The following is a 23,663-nucleotide window of genomic DNA, read 5'->3' on the forward strand; positions in this document are numbered from 1 at the left end:
AAAAAAAACATCAATTCTAAAGTGCTCAACTTCCAGTACACCAATGTCAGGGTATGAGCTGACGTCAGCCACGACCACGGAACATATGGTTTTTGCATGGGCTGTTTATTTTGCTGTCAGCCAAGATATGCGCTTCTTCGTTTCGGCCTTCGAATTCAATTTCGAAATCTACTAGGGTATTCTAGTTTAGATGCTTGAATTTTAGGCATTTTATGTCACTCGTTTGAAAAAACTTTGTCTTTCCGCATGGACAAGCATATTCAGATCATTTCTGAAATCTTATATATGGTACCATTTATAAATATACATATATGTATGTATATATATATATTTCGAGTTAGAGAGACTTCGATTACTAGAACTTATCATCAAAACATAAAATTTGACATAGTTTTATTTATTTACATACTTCGCTTATGTACATAAAAGATTTGTTCTATAATTTTTGGGTGACCATAAATTTTTTGCTTGCTTGTTTCAGTAAACAGAACATTCTCTGGCATTAATTTTTTGAAGATTATCTCTTTCAAATGTTGACCATGGTTACGTCTTAGATGTTCCACCCGTTGAGTTCAATTCTCGTTGACTTCGTTCGAGCATTTTGACTGGTAATTGGCTGAATGACCCGAGCGACGTTTGGCTCCAAGGCCTTAATCGAACCGGGATTGTTCGCATAGACTTCAGAATTTACATATCCCCACAGGAAAAAGTCTAACGGTGTGATATCATATGATCTTGTTGGCCAATCGCCCGGCCCAAAACATGAAATTGTCTGCTCACCGAAGTGTTCTCTCAATAAATCCATTGATTGATGCGATGTGTGGGAAGTGGCGCTGTCTTGTTGAAACCAAATGTCATTGAGATCACGAGCTTCAATCTCAGGTATCAAATAGTAGGTTATTATGGTACGATAACGGTCTCCAATGACGGTTACGTTCTCACCGGCATCATTTTTGAAGAAATATGGACCGATGATTCCACCGGCCCACAAACCACACCGGCCCGTTGTTTTCTTGATGCAATGGCAGTTCTTGAATTTCTTCAGGTTGCTCTTCCTCTCAAATACGCCAATTTTGCTTGTTTACATACCCATTGAGACAGAAATGGGCATCCCCGCTGAGCAAAATTTGGCTCGAAAACGTCGGATCTTCTTGGAACATTTCAAGAGTTCATAGAGCGGAGCGATATCGCTTAAGAAGGTCCAACGGCTTCAGTTCGTGCCCAAGCTGTATTTTGCACGCTTTCAATTTAAGATCTCGACGAGGAATGCGCAAAGTCGTTCCCTACATCAGTCCGAGTTGCTACGAACGGTGCCGAGTTGACTCTCCACGGTCTCCGTGTACCTCTTAGCTACGGCTGTTATATTTTTTTTCGCTGCGTACTGGACGTGGTCTATCGGTCGAATATTATCCAATAATGAATGCTGGGTTTAAAGATGAGTAATGGTGTTGCGAATAGTATGCTCAGTAGGCCGATTATGTCGACCATATGTTCAGCGAAGCGCGCGAAACACATTCTTTACAGAACGTGAATTTCCGAAATAAAGTTGAACGACTGGTAAACATTGTTCAGGCGTAAGTCTTTCTAGAATGAAATGCCCAACAATACTGAACAAAAATAACATGACGCGTGATCAGTCAAAAAAGGCTATTGAAAAAAGTCTTTCTACTTGGATCACCCGTTATTAATATTCGTGTTTAGATAGGAATTTAAAATTGCAAAGTTATGCGTTACATAATTTTTGAATGGCGGTTGAATAATTTCTTCTTCAGAATCCTGATCATTTTCCATGCCGCTAGAAGTCATATTCGTTGAGTCTGAAATCCAAATTTTATTGTCTACCTGAATATAATCTGTAATAGATCATTTGAAGGGTTAAATATGCGCGACGACCTCTACGTGAGTCGCTGTTAACAAAATTTCCTTGAAAAATGTGACTTAGAAGATCAGGTGCCAATTTAAAAGTTCGATTTATGGAACGAAATTTGTATGAAATTTCATTTCTATTGCTAATTCAAGAGTTCAAGTTATGGAGAACTTCGATCAAAACCCTTGGATCCATCTACGTGGACAGGGATCACACCACCGCCATCGCGCCCAGCGAGCTCTTGGAATTGTTCAGAGTGCTGGACCTTTGTGACCATGTGTGTGATATAAAAGAGGGCACAATAGAACTTGAGTCGCAGTGCAAAACCTCAATTAATTAACATCTATGTATGTATCTATCTTCGAGTTATGGAAGTTCAACGGTATACATATACATACATATGTATATTGTTTTTTGTGTATCTATGTACATATTCTATATACATTGATTTATAATAGCTTATTTTCCGGGAATTAAATCTAATATTCAAATTATTATATTATATTTACTGTGTCGTTTAAATTCCTACCTCCGAATATAACTGTATACACCAAAATGAGTACCCTTGTTTGGTGTGCGCAAATCTGTGTAAATGGTAAACGTTATCTATCGGGTATTTATGCTTGATAATGTTTGAATAAAATTATGTTTGGTTCTTTATTATATATACATTTATGTATATTTCATTTAAATGTTGACCGCGGCTGCGTCGTCACCATTCGAAAGTCCAAAATAACGAAAACATTTTCCGGAAATTTACAGTCTTGAATGAAAAACGAATAAATGGCTTACCTGAGTGAAAAACATTTTTAATATTGGTTGCCCAAAATTTTGGTTGGTATATCGCTGGTGATCATTGGACCGAATTTTTCAAAATGTTGGACGCATTATGTATCGTTCGATAACAAACTTTTTGTTGCCATGGAAGAACTGATGGTACATGTGGTTTCAACAAGATGGCGCTACATGCCACACAGCTCGCGATTCTATGGCCATTTTGAGGGAAAACTTCGTAAACAATTCATCAAATGGACCCGTAAGTCACCAAGATCATGCGATTTAACGCCTTTAGACTATCTATTCCAGCTTTGGAAGACAAAGTTAGAATGCCCAAAATTGGACTTTTGATGATACGTTCAATTTAAATGAAATTATCTTCAAAAAGTAAATGTCATGAACCAATCTAACGTTTCAAATTTTTTGCATTTCACCCGATACATACATATATGTTTGAATTTATGTTTGGTATTATATCGAATTTTTTGATGATACGTTATTTTGCATTTCAGGTGACGATATGTATGTATATGTACACTTAAATTATATCGGATTAACGTGCTTAAATGTTTATTTTATCTTTCTCAGAAACATATCCATATTTATGATGATTTTCGAAAATATTCAAAATTGTTGTACTAAAGAATATCTATTAAATTCAATAAGAATTTGTCTATATACATATGTACATATGTACATACATACATATGCGAACAAGTATATTTTATTTTTTAAGATTTAGATATGGTAAACACTTCAGGTTTTGAATATTTTCCAAGAAATCATTTGGCGTTCCACGAAATGCCCAAGCTCATAAAAATTAGTACTGCTGTCCTCACTGGCGGATCCAAAAAAAAATTTTTGGGGGGGCCGGGTTTACGAAAAGTTTTATTACTCAACGTATTTTTAATATAGCAGTTCCCTCGCGAAACTTCAGTTATTATAGGATACATTTTGTCTTGTGCACAAAAATGGGTATAAAGATAGTTGAATTGCGAAAAATCGTATTATACTGTTGAAAAGAATGAGTTAATTATGCAACTTGACAAATAATTATGCACGTGATAATGAGGAGCTTGTAAAGGTTATAAAATGGTGCGGGGCAGGTGGTGCGCATGCATAATATATGCTGATATTACTAAAAAAGAACATGTTGATGAATATTTTCACAGCCAAGCTTCTTTCGTAATATTATTTCAAACGTCGTTAAACTATTTTTATCTAATTATAATGTTTGTATATCCACTATCAACAAAAATCTTGAAACTTATTATAATTTCTTATAATTTGATGTGATTTTTTTGATCAATAACCTCATTCCAAACCCATATCAACAAACATATGCATTTTTCTCATATGTTTAGGTTTAGTTTTTTAGTTTAGGGGGTGTTTTAACACCAGAACACCACCCGTTCCCCCCCCCCGTGGATCCGCCACTGGCTGTCCTATTTTCTTGTTTACTGCTATAAATTAGCGTACTTTGTTCGAAGAAAAACAAATAAAACCAAAATGTGACGAACATACTTTATGAGCAAAACTCGACGAATGCGCTGCAGCTACTTTAGAGAGACAAGCGTATTCTAAATGCAAATGATTATTTTGATGTGATATTTGGCAGAGATGTCAATGACAGTCATACCAACCTAAAAAAGAATATGTCAACAAATAGGTTTTCACGCGAAATTTATATTAAAAAGTTTTACTATTTATTGGCCATCGTAGTAAGTACACAAATCGTAATGGTTTAGGTCAACTTACAGAGCGTTGAAAAAAAACGTTTCTAAGTGTAGGCAGCGTTTATTGGGAAAAATATTATAAATAATAATATTATTAAATATTATAGTCCCTACTTCGATATCTTTAATGGCCTGATGGCAACTTGCAATTAAATTTTCCTTCCCAAGCGACATCGCTTCGGTCTATAAGCTCTTGAAATGTTTCAAGAAGATCCGACATTTTCGAGCCATGTTCTGTTCAGCGATGAGGCCCATTTCTGGTTCAATGGGTAAGAAATTCAAGAGCTGCCATTTCATTCTCAACAAAAAAAACCGTCTGAAGTGGTTTGTAGAATCATCAGTCCATATTTCTTCAAAAAATTTTGCCGGTCATTGGCGACCGTTATCGCGCAATGATAACCCACTATCTGATGCCTGAATTTGAAACTTGTCATCTCGGCTTTTGATTTAAGCAAGACGGGATCACTTCCCATACATCGCTTCATTCAATGGATTTATTGAGAGAACTTTTCGGTGGATTGGCCACCAAGATAATGTGATATCACACCGTTAGACTTTTTCCTGCGGGGATATGTAAAGTCTAAAGTCTATGCGGACAATACCGATTTGATTCAGGCCTTGGAGCAAACCATCACTCGTGTCATGCGCCAGTTACCAGTCGAAATGTTCGAACGAGTCACCGAAAATTGGGCTCAACGGATGGACCATCTGAGACGTAGTCGCGCCAACATTTGAAAGAGATAATCTTCAAATAATAAATGCCAAAAAGTAGGGAACCTCGAAATGGATCATCATAACATCTCTAATGGCTCGACTCAACATATGTTGGTTAATATTTTGGATTTAAACCGTGTCAATGCTGGACTCGTACCAAACGTCCCGAATCTTTTGTAAATATAAACGTTCTCGAATGAAGGTCGAAAATGAGATGCTAGTTAACGTAGCTGAATAGGTCAAATTTGATCAGATAATATGTTTAAATATAATTAATATCTTTTTCATAGCATTATAAAGGGTACATTATATCAATCATCATTATATCAATTTAGCGATAAAGCCTGAAAATTTTTGGCGCCGTCTTCGGAACGACTACTTTGAAGCCAAAGTGCGAAGTTGAAAGCATTTCTAACAATATTTTTATCACCGCAAGATGATCAAGATCATCTTTTCAACCAAACTGGTTTTATTCAAAACAACATATAGTCAATTAAGCATCAAATCAGCGTCAATAAAACAATTATTATTCACTCCGTCAAAGAATTAATTAGTCGGAATTCAAAGTGTTGAATTCAATTTATCGTTGCTGGGGTTGTTAACTCTTTGCGACATATTTTGCGGTTTTATGCCTTGATATCTGTCGCTTCTCGTTGCAGTTACTTAATAGCGTAGCGTAAGAATTTTGGTTTTGCGGTTTCACGACATCTGGTTATTACGATATAACATTGTGGTAGGCAATGGTTTGGAAATGCTAGTCATAGAATTATAAAAATATATACAAAGATATAAATATTAATGTAAATAATTTATTCAAACAACCGCGAATACCAAATCAATAATCTATAATCAAATTGTAATCCATATCAAGCATCTAAAAAGACCAGTGGTCACAATTAGTTCCTCTATTAACCATTCCCTCGACAGCCGGCTTTACGTAACCGGAACGAACTCGGATTTTTATCCCGCCAAGGACTGTCAACTCGGCAGATTTCTGCCGTTACAACAACAACAACAACAACAGTTCCATTATATCCTTTGATACAAGGATCAGTTCTTTACCTAACCTATTCATATCTAAAAATCTTTTCAAGCTTTACTGACTACACATTCTTTTTATAGGTTACTTATATAGGTTACCTCTTATGTTAGGTTACTCAAGTCTTAACCAAATCATAAATTTAATGAAAAGATGCAGGGCGATCAGTCCAACTTATATCAATCAATCAATCGAAGTATTTATGGGCAACGCATTCAAACCTTTTCGATGATTTCACAAAGTCCGCACAACACAGTAGAAAGCGAACAGTTTATGATGCGCGTGGGAAGCTGTGAGACTGCTCTCCATTTTGAGAACAACACGAGAATTTTCTCCGTAAAGTTAAAGACGTCATCTGAGCAGAAATCAAACTTCCAATTACTTACTATAACAATTCGAAGCACCGATCAACATGCATGAGTTCATCAAATCTCATGCAGCAACACAGTTTATAGCATCTTATTAGTATTTTACGCCTCTGGTGATATATGGTAAACAAATCCATTTAGATGGGTGCAGTTTCCATTTAAAAACATATTCACCAGTGTAAATATTTGTAGAATTCACGGTCGTGATAAATTATCTAAACAAGTAAGCTGGTATTCGTTACTGTTGCCAATTGGGCAGAAGAGAAAGAGAGTCAACTTGAATTTCGAAGATGAAACTTGTTGTTCTGCTTTGCAAGCAAACACAACCATATACTTATGTATGTATGCATGTATCTATGGGGATATATATGTACATATCTGCGTATCGAAGCATCGAAATCGAATCTGAAAATGTACAAAAATACAAACAAACAAAAATACGAGGAAAGTTTGATAAGTCTAAACCTAAAATGGCATATACCTACTTGAATCTATGTACATACATATATATTACTTGAGATCTCCTGAAGGTAAACTGTTGGTATTGAAACTTTCGTATAAAATTCTAAGTATTTGCTTTGGTCGGATCCATAAAGACTGTGTTGCTTCACCCACTTCGCTTATCGCTTCTTGAAATATCGAATGATATTTGATCTCTCATCAGAAACGGGAAGACTCGATAATGCTAGAGCTAGACAGTCGCAATTGTTTTTCATAAAAGCTATTAATTACTTAACCTCACCGGTTTAGTTATTTAACCGACTAGTGTCGGGATTTATTTAACGGATTTTAAGACCGAGTCGCTAAAACCAGCAGACAATTTTATGCGCGAGAGCAAAAAGTGAAATAAACAAATATCTTTGTGACACAAAATTTGTTTAAATTAAAGTAAATTTATTTAGAATCAATGTTAGGGGTTAATCTATGTAAAAACATAATATTAAGAGTTATTTTTATTCAAGATAATACATTTCTTTCCATATTTTTCGAAACTCATAATTGCTATGGAATCAGAGCGCTTGATAAAGAAAGTATTATCTAAGTAGATAATGTTATTTTTAAACTCTACTAGATATACCTACATATAATATAAGCATACCAGGCAGGCTGAAACTTTAGAAAAGAACTTTTTTTTTGAAAATATCAAAAATATCAAAATTCAATATATCGTGGACCAATCTTCCAATAGCTATAAAATTTAAGAGGTGTCTTTTGATGATTAGGTCTAATTACAAAACATGTACGAGTATATGTATTTGGTTTGTAAGGCCAAATGATGACGAGCTATGCACTATTATCTTATATTTGGTGGAGGAGTAATATTGAAAGACACGTCATCTAGTGGGGAATATTTCATTTCATTTCACTATCTTATATAACTTAATATAACGGATGATTCAAGTAGAGGTACTTTTTTGTTGGCTCACCCGTTAGTCGTGTCAAGCTGTCATGTTATTTTTGTTCAGTATTGTTTGACCTTTCATCATGGAAAGAAATACGCCTGAGCAAAGTTTATAAATCGTTCAACTTTCGCGGGCTTCACTCAACTTATGGTCAACATAATGGACCTACTGAGTGAACTATTCGCAACACCCATCTTGAAACCCAGCATTCATTATTGGATAATATTCGATCGTCTAGGCCACGTCCAGCACGCAGTAAAGAAAAAAAGCAGCCGTAGCTGAGAGTGTACACGAATCATTGGTCCATATTTCTTCAAAAATTATGCCGGTGAGGACGTAACAGTCAATGACGTCCGTTATCGCGCCATGATAACCGACTATTTGATGCTTGGAATTGAAGCACGTGATTTCCGCGACATTTGATTTCAACAAGAAGACGCCACTTCCCACACATCGCATTAATCAATGGATTTATTGAGAGAGCAAATTAGTTGGAAAATTGGACTAATCAGATGAACCATCTAAGACGTATGTAGACGCGGTCAACATTTGAAAGAGATAATCTTCAAAAAATAAATGTCAAAGTATGCATGTTCTTTTGAATGACAATAAACATTCCCCATTAAATTTGAAGTTTGTGTGTTTTTTTCTTTAAAAAAATAGGCAACCTCGAAATGGATCATTCTTTATGTGTATGTTTGTATGTATATTGTACATTGTTTATGCTGAATGGTATGTGGTTTTTTTCAAGTGCGCAAGTGCATTGTACTCAATTGCATAATATAATCTTCGGTCAATAGGTTAAAAGCATTTACGTGTATGTGATTTAAGATTGGTGGACTATATGTGTTCCTATAATCATGAGTGTTCCATATCTCTTATATTATATTATTTAATATTATACTAAAAGAATTAAATATACAAGTATTGCTGCATCTCGACTAAGTGGGGTTCTTTGTTACCAACACACATGTTCATTTTTGAATAATGTGTGTTAAATACTTTAGGCACTCTCTGATAGAAAAAATATACAATTTTTAGTGTGTCTGGTACTCCATCGATCTTAGCATGGTTCGGATCTGTTAAGAAGTATATTATAAAAACGACGCACTCGATTGTCTGGATGTTTTAGATTTTTTTCTCAGTGGAGTTGTTTGATAGCACGAGGTTCATGAACTAAAGACGCGATTGTTACCTCATAGAAATTTTTTTTTAATTTAACGAATTTGGATTTAAGAATTAGCTTCAGCAGTGGTTTAATCTTTTATTTCACTGCCTTTAAGGGGTCACCATTCTTTTTCATAGAAACTTTTTTTCTACAATAGAACTTTTTTTCTTATATCATGAGGTATATCATGGAGTGTATGAACAAATTTTTCGGAATTTTTTGTTGACATCTGTCGGAGAAATAACTGGGTGAATGAGATGCGTTTTTCACTGACGTACACGATCTCTCATGTTTGGATCATCGGAAACACAAAAACTCAATTTATTCTTAAAAAGTACATACGTGAATGGTTATCGTCCCTACTAGACTCATGAAAAAATGTTGATAAATAAAAAAGTAATTAACGTTTTTTTTTTAATCTTTCCCCATGTTTTTTTTACATAAATTTTGTCATAACATTGTCAATGAATTATAAAAAATATAGAAACGATAACCAGGCGTTTTGTGAACATTAAACAAAAAATTAAGCAAATCGGTTGAGTAGTTCGAGCGGAATCATGCCCGCCAGTTTAAAAAAGTGTGTGTTTGAGAAAAACGCGTTTAAAGTTTGAGGTACTGCCAGATGTGCACTCCGAGCGCTCCGAACGACGAGCGGTATTATTATTTTTGGGCATTTTTTGAAACCTTCCAATGGCAAAGTGGGTTTCTACATTAATTCTAAGGGTATAAGGGAACAGAAAATGCAAAAAAAAAAAATTTTTTTAAAGATTACCCTACTGACCCCTTAAAATGAACCCGCAAAAAGTTATTTGTAAACAACTTTTATTTTATTATATATTCCTATGTGGTGCCAATTAAAAGCAGAGTTGTATTTAGGTTGAAGTTTTTTTTTGGCTTAAAGTAGACTATAGACTCAAAAATATTATTAAATTTGTGGAATACTGACTGAAAGCCACTTTCCCCAATCGAGTCGGCTGTAGTGTCGAAGTGTTTGGGTCAATAAGCTTCAGTAGGTAATACTTTAAATCCGTAGCTTCTTAGCGAACATATTTTATTATACAGTGAACTATGTTTGTCATGAAGTGGATAACGTCGAAGACTCTATAAAATATTCATATGTGGTAAATGATTGACGTGATAAGCTGAATTGATTTAGCCATGCCCGCCCCTTTTGGGAATCGATCTGATTTTGCACACGCTCTTTTCGTGTCCAGAAGCAGCGCATATGTACTATATAGCAGCTGTCGATATCGAACCACTATAGCATATACAATGCTGCCATCCGAACTGTCCGATCAAAAACTCAAGATGCAGATCGTTTTGTACTCTCATATGCTATAAAAAAAGCACTTATGAAGGGTTATAAAAATTGAATTTCTGGATTCACGTTTACACGTAGAGGCTCTGTTGAGTAAGATCGTTTCGAAGATTGATCCAGTAGCCGAAATTTATTGAAATCAAAATGTCTAAATAAACCCACACATATATTTACTAAAGCCAGAAAGAGAGAAATGCGATTCTCTTCTGTCTACTCCCTAAATTAATTGTCGGAGTTTGACCATTTTTAGGGCTCTGAACTAGCAAAACTCTTAGGGTCAATAACTACTATGTATGTATATGTACATATGTATATGAAACAAACTGACCTCGTATTAAAATCGAAACAAGAAAAAACGTTAACTTCGGCTGCACCGAAGCTAATATACCCTTCACAGGTGCATTTCTTTTAGTTACTATGTGTTCAGTTTGTATGGAAGCTATATGCTATAGTAATCCGATCTGAACAATTTTTTCGGAGATTATAAGTATTGTTACCTTAAGTAGTAATCCATGTCAAATTTCGTGAAGATACCACGTCAAATGCGAAAGTTTTCCATACAAGCCCTTGATGCCGATCGTTCGGTTTGTATGGCAGCTATATGCTATAGTGAGTCGATCTGAACAATTTCTTTCGATATTACATTACTTCTATGAACAATAACTCATACCAAATTTCGTGAAGATATATCGTCAAATGAGGAAGTTTCCCATGCAAGCATTTGATTCCGATCATTCAGTTTGTATGGCAGCTATATGTTATAGTGGTCCGATATCGACAGTTCCGACAAATAAGCAGCTTCTTGAAGAGAAAATGACGTTTGCAAAATTTCAAAACGATATCTTAAATACTGAGGGACTAGTTCGTATACATATACATATACAGACAGACGGACAGACAGACAGACAGACGGACATAGCTAAACCATCTCAGCTCAACATATTGATCATTTATATATACTTTATAGGGTCTTTGACGCTTCCTTCTGGGTGTTACAAACTTCGTGACAAACTTAATATACCCTGTTCAGGGTATGATAAAGAATTAAAAAGTAACAAATTAAATAAAAAAATAAAATGAGACCGCAATTAATTTTGCTTTTTAATTACATATGTAGCTTCAAATTGGTAAAGTATTTTTGTTTATTTTTTTGTTTTCAATTTTTGTTTGCATTGACATTTTGGAGGCGTAAATTTCGTACATATTGTCTATTTGTGCGTGTGCGTGTGTGATATTTTCCTTTTAATGGTTTAATTACCTGCACACTCACACACTTACAAGGCATATACTGATTTTTAAGCACATGGCTGTGTTTGTTAGTATTTATTCGGTGCCACAGCCTTTGTTCTTCGATTCCCAAAGAACATCGGCAGTTCGCGTTCACCACTTGTTGGGCACGCCAGCAATTATCGTGTCGTGGCGACTTCGTTGTTTCATTCAAATCAAATTCATTTAGCTTCGAGTAAGTTAAGTATAATAAATGTTTATTGGAAAACTTGAATTGGGTTGACAAAAATAAATCACATGTTGTTGTTGTTCTTAATTTGTGTACATTAAAAGATAAATGAGTTTTTTGGCTTTTAATACAAACAAAGTGCTTGAAATTGTGTCAATAGTAACATTTTCATATATGTACTACACTATGCGTTTGTATAAAGTGGCTGCATAAAGCTAAAGAGCGTCGTTGTCTCTTACTTTGAAAGAATCTCTTTGATATTTCCTCATTTGTGCTGTGTTAAGACTTGTTGCTTTATTTATATGTTTGTATCTGTGTGTTTTGCGGTTCAAGTGATCCGGTAATTTAAAAAAAATGAGAAGAAATTCAAAGGATTAGCAAAAATTGTTAATCGTTTTTAGTGTGAGGAAAAGAAAGTGCCGTCAAATGCGTGAAATTCCTCCCTTAGTGTAAAAAATACAAGAAAATGTCTTTTTGAGAAAAATTTGTTTATGAAAAAATTCTAGGAACTGTTATCTGAATCTGATCTAATTTATTTTTTTTTAATGGGTGCTTTTCGAAATGAATATGAGAATAAGTTCTTCTTCTTCTTAATTGGCGTAGACACCCCTTACGCGATTATAGCCGAGTTAACAACAGCGTGCCAGTCGTTTCTTCTTTTCGCTACGTAGCGCCATATTCCAAGCGAAGCCAGGTCTTTCTCCACTTGGTTCATCCAACTGAGTGGAGGTCTTCCTCTTCCTCTGCTTCACCCGGTGGGTGAGAATAAGTTGGCTATTTAAAAAATACTAAAAAGACACTTTTTGGGATGGCCTTCAGCTCCTTCAGCGAATTCGGTTTTATCTCTACGATGAACTCAAAAAGGGTTCCACGGAGCGGCAATTTCAGTTTGGCGAACAAGAAAAAATCCTACGGAGCCAATTCTGGTGAATACGGTGGTTGATCAATAGCATTCATTGTGTTTTTGGCGTTAAATTTGGTCACAATCGTGGTTCAATTCGATGATAATTATCATTTTGTAGAATCCATGAGTTGTTCTTCCACAATTTCGGTTGTTTTCGACGGATTTTCTTACAAAAACGTCTCAATACGACTAAATAGAACTCCTTTTTGACCGTCTGTCCCCCCAGAAGAAATTTATGATGCATCAAAATTCAAATATTGAAAAAAATAATGAGCATCACCTTGACTAAAAACGTCGAAACAGTAATGCATGCGGAAGAAAGGGCAGAAGAAAGCTACATTAGGAATCATTTTTGAGCGGCTTCGGCGTGGTTTTTTGGGTTTCGGCTCGTTTTTTTTTCCTTTATTCCGATGATTGTTGACTTGTTTGCATGTTAAACTCATAAACCAGTGTCTCATCAGCAGTTATAATGTTCTTCATGAATGTGGGATCGGAATGCGCACGATCAAGCATACCCACAGAGACCTGTATACGATACCTTTTTTTTAAGAAAATTCAGCTTTTTCGGGATGAGTCGAGAACGCGTTTCATACCCAAAATATTCACCAAAATCATTCGAACAGACTCCAGAGGGATGGCTTCTCACTAACACTAGCCTGTCGATTTTCACTTCACTTTCTTATATTTTCTTCAGTTGAAGAGGTCGAAGGTCGTCCTGAACGAGGTATATCTTTCGACCGTCTTTGAAGGCTTTGTACCACATGTAGACTTGTGATTTTGATAAAACTAAATCACCGAAAGCCTTTTCCAACATTCGCAACGATTTCGCACAAGAAATTTGATTATAAATACAAAATTTGAGATAAATTCTTTGTTCGATATTTTTATCCATAAAAATCACAACGCACTACTGAGGTGTCCCGACTTATGTAAGCAGCTGCTGTAAACAAACTGGTTGACAGATCGGATTCATATCTGGCATAGTAATTAATGACAGTGTTACCTATTTTATTGGAATATCATTTAGCCGGGGAATTTAATTAAAATTTCCGTGTGTTTTTTATCTCAATATACATACATATATGAACGTATCATTCAGCGAAGGTGTAGGCCGGTGTACTGTCACAGTAAAACTCTATGGATGGATCTATAAATTCGACTAATACAGCCTCTTGCCCGTTTTTTCGTCTCCAGGTAGTCGATGAAATAGACTTCACATTGTGAATCCAGTAAATAGTGACTATATTCTTTCCGGCCATTAGGAAAATCTTTGCCTTCGCAACAGGTTCCCTGGACGAAGACTTTTTGTTTTGACTAATCCTTTTTTGGATTATGGGATATCGGATGATGGAGCACATATCGCATTGCCCTCAATTTAGTTTTGATTTGTCGTTCTGGCTGTTCGTCTTTTAGATCTGTTGTTCGTTTATCCGGACTTGAGTGAAATTGAGATATCTGGATAAAGCTCTAATAGATTTGGTAAAGGTTGGGGTTTGATTCGTAAATAACGGGTGTTTTTTTGGACGTGTGATATTCAACGAGGCAATACCTTTTTTGAAGTTGGTCTCTTTGCAAAATTTGCAAATCGTGCAAATATATTACAAAAATAGTGGTTCGAAAAAAATTGAAAATTATGTTTTGCGATGAAGCTCATTTTTGGTTGAATGGATAAGTTAATAAAATGTTGCCTTTGGCGTGATGACAATCCACAAGCCATTGATGAGGAGGATGTAACTCAAATAGTCACTTTTTGTTGTGCTCTACGAACAGAGGGAATCACTGGTCTATACTTCTTCACAAATGAAACAGGCAATGCACTTACAGTCAATGGAAAACGCTATAGAGCTATGATTAATGACTTTTTCGTGGCTGAATTGGAGCATGTGGATGACCCTTGGTTTCATCAAGATGGCGCTATGTGCCGTACAGCCAATGAAAGTATCAATTTATTGAAGGTAACTTTTGGTGAGCGTATTATCTCATATCGTGGGCCTGTGGCGTGGTCCCCAAGATCATATAATTAGCACCGCTGGACTACTTTTTGTAGGATTATGTGAAGTCGCTTGTCCACAGAGATAAGCGCGGCTCGATTGACGATTTGGAACATCATATTCCGCATGTTATTGCTGAAATACGGCTTCATTTGCTGCAAAAAGTGGTCGAAAATTATGCCTCTCGATTGAAATTTATTCGAACAAGTCGCGGCGATCACTTGTCCGCAATCCTTTGTAAAACACAATGGCAAACACTTATCTCTGTAATAAAGCTAAATTCTTGGCCATAATATTAACATCAGTAAATTGATGAATTTATTCCCATATACTCAATAAATCGGTAATTTTTTGAATATTTTAAGTTACTCTAAATAACACAAAATGCGCTAGTATGTCAAAACGTTCATGAGTATTTATATTCATTCATAATAATTTTTTTTCATTGAGTTATAAAATTCATAAGAAATAAAAAAATTTTCCCAAAAATAATCAAACTTTAACTGTTAATATCTTTTAAACGGTTGATTTAAGGAGCAAGATATATTTTCAAGTAGTTGGAAGCGAGATATAAATTTTTCTATCTGATAATAAGAAAAAATAGAAAACTGTATGTAGGAGGACCTTACCGTTACAATTTGGAACTCATGCTTGGAGAGGCTTTCATAGAAGTGTCTAGGAACCTATTTTCCGAGTACCAAACGAAAAAAAAAAATTTTTTTGAATCACCCTAATATGTATAGTGCTTTCAATATGTGCATCACAAAGGTGTGAAAACTCATACGTTTGATTACATTAAAAAATCTTTAAAATTAGTATTGTTGGGGAAAAATTCTTGGAAATTAATGGAAAGATATAAATAGTTTCTGGTTCAGTAAGAATGTGGTTGATATAACAAGAATAAATGTGGATAATACGAAAACGTACAGGTAAAATTATGTGCAAATAAAATTTCTCTATATATATACATACATATTATATTGTACATATATTTATATGCATAATATAAATATACACATATTTTATTAGTCATGGAACCAACCATAAATTACTTTAATCCCCACAAGAAACGACACACCTATAGAATACCTTTTTTTATTGGTGTTAATTTTAAATATATTTGGGAGATAAAAAAGAATAGAAGGCATAAAGTACAAAAAAAAAATAATTTTAAATCTGAGCAAATTTGTCGCGGACTGACAAAAATACTATATTATCGCAAGCATGCCAACGATTAGTCCAATTTTTCATACACTTGTTACAAACCACAGCTGGGATGGCCTTAAGTGCCTTCAGCGAATTTTGGTCTTTAAGGTTTCGGCTCATTTTAAGAGCATCATTTTACATTTGCTGACAGTTTTGACCTCATATTTGCAAGCCCACGTCCTGTAGGAAATACAGATGCGTTTAATGAATGAATGTCCTAAGCTAAATTGTTCATGCTGTCTTTTCTGACCTCTACTCGAGATCGTGTTTCGACAGATTGAGGTCTTTTTGTAAGAATCTAGCGTTGACACGTTTCATGACCAAAACATTCACCTGAATAGTTGAGTCGATCCATAAAAGATGCTGATATCCTCTGCTAAGTCTCTGATGCCAATGAGACGATTTTGAAGCACTGTTTCTTCAACTTTATACGAATTATCGTTAATAACAGAGGTAGATGGACGACTCTCATGAGGCAAGTTTCTGTCGATTATATTTGCTTGTTCAGTTTAAAGAGGTCGTTGAGATTTTTATAAAAAGTAGGTATGTAAAAAGTATTTCCATCTGCCTCTATTGGTAACTGAAAATATCACTAGTTAGTTCTTGCTTCCAAACATAACTGGAATAATATTAACCACATAGTGGAATTTTCTTTTAAACTGATTTCAGAGCTCTTTCAGCTTAGATACTAAACTTATAAATATATTTTTTTCGTCCCGCCGAAAGGCTTTTGAAAACCGTTGAATATTGATTCTTCTTTAATAGTATCCACTAGATTTAGAAACATGAATCAGAAGAATGTGAGATGCAGTGATCAACCGATCTAAGTCTTTAGTAGTCGAGTATTGGTTTGCTGTCACACATTTTTTTAGCTTATTCGTGGCTTTATTCTACTAAGCAAGCTTCCAAATTAGCGTTAACAGAGGTGATGCATGAGTGTATCTAAAAAAAAAGCAATACTATGGAATGATCTCAATCCTTATATTATCCTAAATATTATAACATTTTTCATTAAATAGTGAAAGTAAAACTTGAATATGAAGACGAAGCTGCCAGTTTATTAGTCATCATTTAACTTTTACAACCACTTACTCTGAATGGACATTTGCTTAATGAATGCGTAACACTGCCAAAGGTCACATTTTGAAGACCATAAGTTCACATAATGTGGGCGTCACGTGAATGAATTTCATTAACGATTCAACATAAGTTCTGGGGAATCCAGATGTGTCACAGCAGCATACAAGCCCTATACATACAAAGATATGCGAATTAAGAAACATTTTATCTTTTATTATTTCAGCATTTCCCAGAATTTGACGCTTGTCAAATAATACTAATGTTTGGCCAAATCTCTTTACTACTCTTTGGAGTATGCTTACTCTTTGGTAATGCACGAAGTGCGTTGTCAGAGATACCCAATTGCGTCTTTGAAGACACGGTCAACTTGACAGCCAGCACCAAATTCGGCAATGGCTCATACCTCCATGAGGGACTGTTGGTGCCGGCACATTTGACTGGCCGATATGACTATATCGAGTTGTATGATGGTGAACGTAAGCGAGTGGAGCTACACGTACGCGGTTGTGTGTGTAAACTGAAGAAGTGTGTGAGATTCTGCTGTCATCCCAGAGCGGATATGTACCGGTCAAGTAAAGACTCACAGTCGCTCTGTGCTGAAGAGCTGAATGAAGAGCTCAAATACTCACCGTACGTAAACGTTACGCTACATAACAGTAGTCGCGTCATGATGCATGTGCTGGATGAGTTTGTCGTGCAGCAGGGGATACCATGCGCAGGTGGCTATATGCTAATGCCACATATATACGCAGAGGATCAGTGGGAGTTGCGAGAGGTAAAAAGTGTAATTTAATTTTATTTGCTAAATATATTTTTATTTATAAACATTTCATAGGATGGTACTTTATATCGCCTAGCTGACGCGAAGAACTTATCTAGACGTGAGTATTGCCTGCAATCGATCCCAGTTGGAGACACATATGTACTAAATCCAATGAACTGTCCCATAATCTACGAGGCACCTCCAACACTTATGCTGAATACGTTAAGTAAGTATAGTAAGCGAGGCAGAGAGTAAGAATGAGAGGAAGAGAGTAAAAATGAGTGAAAAAGAGTAAGAATGAGAGCAATAGAGTATGAATGAGAGAGAAAGAAAAAGTGAATGAGAACGAGAGGGCGGGAGCAAGAGAGAAAGAGAGCGATTGAGAGTTAGAGAGAAAGAGAGAGCCCATTTTCGGTTTTAAAAAATTATAAAAAAAAAAAATTTTGTTTCTTTCCAGTTATGCTGATTTCGGCGCCATTTCTCTATATAACCATCCTAGTTTATTGGCTAATTCCGGAATTGTGGAACTTGCATACCAAGTGCCTAATTTGTTATCTAATTTCATTAGCTATTGGCACGACGTTGATTGTAATGGTCAATATGCGAGGAGATAGCTATGAAAATACTATTTGCGCTATTATTGGTGAGTTTTTTCATTCCTCTGTAGTTTAGTGATATATCTATATTTAAAATACATATGTATATCTGATGGATCAACGAGTAATTCAATGGATGCAGGGTCATGTGTTTCGCCAAAAGATTATAGAGCTATATAAAAAAAATCATTTTAAAATGTTTATGGAACCAGATCCAGAATAAGGGCATGAACCAATGCGCGTTTCTTGTCGGAGAATGGAGCTGAATTCTCGAAAAATCATATAATTAGTAATTATAATTAAAGCTTTATATATAAGGTTAAGTGAGTGGGGCTTTCAATGTAGTCATAAAATGGTGAACAAGCTGCTGTCTAAACTATTCCTACTTCCTACTTCAAATGTCGATCGAAGACATTCATTTGGAGTGCGGCTTTCTCTCTCCTGACTCAAAATCTCTCACAGTTTACACCTAGCAACGAGAAAAGACTCCTGAAAAAAATAGGTCAATTACACTCAAGGTTACCTAAGCACCTAAGCCTTGTAGGATTTCAGATTATATGCAGCAGAGGCAAAAAACGGGACACCACCGAATAGATTCATGCGGGAAAAAGATTGTGTCCTTGCAATAAATGTTAAATCTCAAAAAACGATATAAAAAGCTATATATTAATATATTTTTTTCTTTTTGCTAGGTTTCGTCGCCTACTATTTTATTACAGCCGGATTTTTCTGGCTCAATGTGGTATGCTACGATGTTTGGCAAAATTTCTGCCGCTCCAAAGGCAATGTACAACATTTGTCTCAACGAAAACAATTTATGTATTATTCTCTCTATGGTTGGGGATTACCAGCGCTAATGACCGTCCTCACCATGGGTTTGCAGTATTCAAATCTACCAATCTACTTAAAGTCGGGTATTGGATATTCACACTGCTGGCTAAAGAGTAAGTTAATATGAACGAATAAAATTGAAAAATTGAGCGAAATTTTTGTGTGACGTCACTCTAGCAATACAGACTGGCTGATAAGAAAAATTAATTCTAATAACTTTTGGTGAACATCGTCTTAAACTAAAACCTTAACCTTTCATGCGTTTCTTCAACCTTGAATGTTGAGTAAATGTATCTGCAGCAAAATTAAATCGCTAAGTGACGTCAGCAAAAGCGCTGTTGTCGACCAAAACCATTATGAACCGATTAACGGTGCGAGAAATAGCTTAACTGTTATACTATCTGCTTAAAAAAAAATATATATAAATGTTATTAAATGTATATTCTTCTCTCATAAAGCTGACGACTGGTCCGCTATGATCTATTTCTATGGACCATGCCTGCTGCTCATAATTTTCAACATTGCCATATTCGTTTTGACCATAAAAAAGATATATAAAATGAGAAGTGAAATGCATACATCGGTTGAGAGCAAAGATAGCAGACGAAAATTGCGTTCGCATAAGAATAAGTGAGTCTCCTCTTGGTTTTTATCGTTACTTTATTGTATAAATACGAATGTTTTATTATATTCCAGTCTTTGGCTCTTCTTTCGCCTCTTCACTGTCATGGGTATCGGCTGGCTGTTGGAGATAATCGGGTATATGGTGGGCAATAATAGTGATTACACGATTTTCTTTCAAATCGCAGATGTCTACAATGCTGCACAGGGCCTGATCATTTTTGCCATTCTGGTGTTGAAGAAGAAAGTGCTGTTGCTCATAAAGAAAAGGTAACAAACATATGAACTTTCAATAAATTGGCAATATAAAACGTTTTTATTGGATGCTGCGCTAAAGAATTCTGTGCACGAAGAGTTCGGACGCCACAGACTCTGCCGAATCGCAGTGCTCTGAAGAAGAGATAGCCTTGCGAAGTATAACAAACGAAGTTCCACAGATTTTGAAATAAACGAAAATGGGTAAAAACAAACGTTTTCTAGTACCGTTATTTGTGTTATGTGCTGTTTTATGGTGGTTTGTTTGCATTATGGTTGCTTGCTCTCTTGGGGGTTTTGGGGTTTCGCGTTTCTTTAATCAATGTATGCCTAGTGTTATGACTAACCCATACTTTTTCACATTAAAATATAATGCATGGTTCACACTTCAACTACTTTTTAAATATGTATTTAACCTTCTGATTCCTGAATTTTTGCATTACTATTATTTTAATTTAAATATTACTCCATTTTTAGGCCATATCAAACGAAGTGTATTATGAAAGTGGATTCTCCAAATCGAATGCAGTTTCCTGCGTCCTTATTGTGTGAGTATATTTCATTGTTTTTGCTGTTTTCGGTATTAAAAGTGCTTAGTTTGACAAAATTTTTGTCTGCACAACCTTTTTAATGAAGTAGGAGATCTTTCCCAGATTCTTTTTTCGCTCTTATCAACTGCAATTAGATTTTGAGATTTAAGATTGGCATCCTTTTAACTTTTCGTTTCGGTATACAGTTTTTAGAATGGTCATTGAAAAATCTTATAAGCAATGGTGAGTCGGAGTACGTGTGAATTGCTGCCTAACCCTTAGCGCATATTTTGCTTATTGACGAAGCCATTCAGCCAGAAATAAGCCTCATTGCTGCAGATGATATTTCGATGAAAATCCGAATCATTTTCAATCAATTTCCAGTTGTTGCTCAGCCCAGTTCACGAACATACGACGATTTTGGTGGTCAAGCGGCTTTAGTGCTTCCGTCAATTTAATCTTGTAAGGATGTAGGCCAAGCTCTTTTCGCAAAATATGCCAAAACGACGTCACAGAGATTCCCAATGCTTGAGAATGACGTGTGTGAGACTGAATTGAGTCTTCCTCTATTGATGCACTGTCGGCAGTAATATTCTCTTCTTTGTCACACTGGCACGGGAACATTTTGTGGACCGATCGTCCGATTTTACATGCCCGGCCTAGATCTAATATATTAGGTTGTCAAATATCTCCCGTTCGCTTTTGTCTTTTGAATTTCGCGGCTATGTGTAAAGCCCTACAGAGCTCGTATCTGGCAATACTCTACATCTTTGAAAGGTCTTAACATAACCTACAAAGCGACGCCATGCATGATTAGTTTGGATATTAAACAGTTAACATGGAGTTCACTAACGCCGAAATTCGCGCACAAAAAAGCTTGATGTTTCGGTGCCGCATGATTTGACGCAAACAAACCTTCTGGACCGCTTGCAATATGCTGCTGAAACGGAACGAACTCGATCCATTTTTGAAGCGGACGGTGAATGGCGACGAAAAATGCCTCACATATGACAATATCAAGCGAAAACGGTCGTGGTCGAAGGCCGGTGAATCGTCCCAAATAGTGGCCAAGCCGGTATTGACGGCCAGGAAGGTTTTGCTTTGTGTTTGGTGGAATTGGAAAGGAATCAACCACTATGAGCTGCTCCAATATGGCCAGATGCTTAATTCTACCATCTACTGCGAAAACTGAACCGTTTGAAGCAGGCGATCGACCAGAAGCGTCCAAAATTGGCCAACAGGAAGGGTGTAGTGTTCCACCAGGACATCGCCAGACCAAAGTTGATGACTCGTCAGAAGCTACGGGAGCTGGGATCGGATTTATCGCATCCACCATATAGCCCGGACATAGCGTCAAGTGAACCTGTTCCTGTTCATGGCAAACGCCCTTGTTGGTGTAAAGTTGAACTCAAAAGGGGCTTGTGAAAAGTGGCTGTCTGAGTTCTTCGCAAATAAGGAGGGGGGGTATTATGAAGTTGCCGTCTAGATGGAAACAGATTATCGAACGAAACGGCGCATATTTGAACTAAATCCGATCACTGCAACACTTTTTATAAAGCATTGAATAAAGAGCAAAAAAGCGGAAGGGAGATTTTTGACAATCTACTATTTGCCAGGTTATGATCGAAGCAACAATATTTCTGTTATAGAAACTGCCTCTTCAAAATGCAAGTGAATATATTTTCTTAATAGAAAACGCTCTCTTTTGCTTCTGTAAGCTGGATTCTTGGCACACTTTCTATTATAATCGTGGTTCTCAAGTAGATGAGACTATCTCTAGTTGATTAAGTGGAGGAGTAGTTGAGGATGTGTATCATTTTCTCAAAAGTTGTATGACAACTAGAATCTGAATTGGTCATTCTAACCCTTAAAAGATTACAAGAAGCAACAAGAAACATAAAAGAAGAGTAAAAAAACATTATAGCTTTTCTATACCTTTTTGGCATCTGTAGCTATATACATAGTAGATAAAAATTAGTCTTTAAAATTAGAATAACACACTGAATTATCAAGAAAGATTTTTTATAAATACCCTCTAGTTTGGGAAAGTAGGAAGTATATACTTTTTGTAATTCCTCTTGATACTGATAAACGCCCATTCTTACTTTTTTTATTTTTATTTTTTTCTAGAGAATGTTGGAAACTCGAAACTGAATCTTGGAAATGAAGAGATTAAACATATTTATTAAGCTATTTTAATTTATTTTGAATTTCGTAAGCATTAAGTGAATTTTTTGTGTTTATTTTTAAGTGCACTTTTATTTTATACCGAGTTTAACATACATTAATACATATGTACACAGACTATGATTAATAATGTGACTTGTTGCCGGGTCCGTTATCAAGGCAGTGAAACTTAAAAACTGGCAAAATAACAAATTAAAGAGGAAGTAAAAACGAAAAATAAGTATACCATTATTATTATTGCTATTTTTTTTAATATTTGTAAAATCCGAAATACTGATTATGAGTGCTAATTATAAATTCAGATAAATATTGGGTAAGCGAAAAAGTCTTTTCGTATTTCTGATCAAACTTCAACAAATTTTTTATATTTATAATAATAAATAAATTAACAAATATGTACCATTTTAGTCGACCACTGTTTGCCATTTTTCCGCTAGAGACAAATTTCATTGGTGGCTTGCGTGCAAATCTTTCGTTTTTTATACGAAAATTTTACAATATAGTGAATTTCTTCATTATTTTCACTAATTTTTGAGCAGCTGTAACTTTTCATTTTTCCCCAAATTTTTTTTGGCTAAATGAAGCTTAAAACCTCACCTTTCAAACATTATATGGTGAGACACAATGTGGTTGGTAGCAGTGGAGATATACGATTGCAATGACACCTATTGACAAAATACGAAAAGACTTTTTCGACTACCATATATACCATCCAGCAACCGATGAGTCGACGTTACGTGTTTTCGAGAGAAAAGTTCTGCGAAAGATTTATGGTCCTTTGCGCATTGGCCACGGCGAATATCGCATTCGATGGAACGATGAGCTGTACGAGATATACATATATGCGACGATA

General features: G+C 35.6%; 1 protein-coding gene across 1 annotated transcript; it reads left to right on the forward strand.

Annotated features, from left to right (window-relative positions):
- Nucleotides 1-11,763: 11,763 nt before the first annotated feature.
- LOC126763394 (G-protein coupled receptor Mth2-like) lies at nucleotides 11,764-23,030 on the forward strand. Its single transcript, XM_050480863.1, has 10 exons — nucleotides 11,764-11,852; nucleotides 17,251-17,802; nucleotides 17,863-18,016; nucleotides 18,248-18,433; nucleotides 19,079-19,330; nucleotides 19,676-19,847; nucleotides 19,914-20,108; nucleotides 20,176-20,297; nucleotides 20,571-20,641; nucleotides 22,754-23,030. The coding sequence occupies exons 2-8, from the start codon at nucleotides 17,287-17,289 to the stop codon at nucleotides 20,285-20,287; spliced, it is 1,587 nt and encodes a 528-aa protein (XP_050336820.1). The 5' UTR covers nucleotides 11,764-11,852; nucleotides 17,251-17,286; the 3' UTR covers nucleotides 20,288-20,297; nucleotides 20,571-20,641; nucleotides 22,754-23,030.
- Nucleotides 23,031-23,663: the final 633 nt, after the last annotated feature.

Source organism: Bactrocera neohumeralis, chromosome 6, assembly GCF_024586455.1.
Source record: "Bactrocera neohumeralis isolate Rockhampton chromosome 6, APGP_CSIRO_Bneo_wtdbg2-racon-allhic-juicebox.fasta_v2, whole genome shotgun sequence".
In the NCBI taxonomy this organism is placed as follows: Eukaryota; Metazoa; Arthropoda; class Insecta; order Diptera; family Tephritidae; genus Bactrocera; species Bactrocera neohumeralis.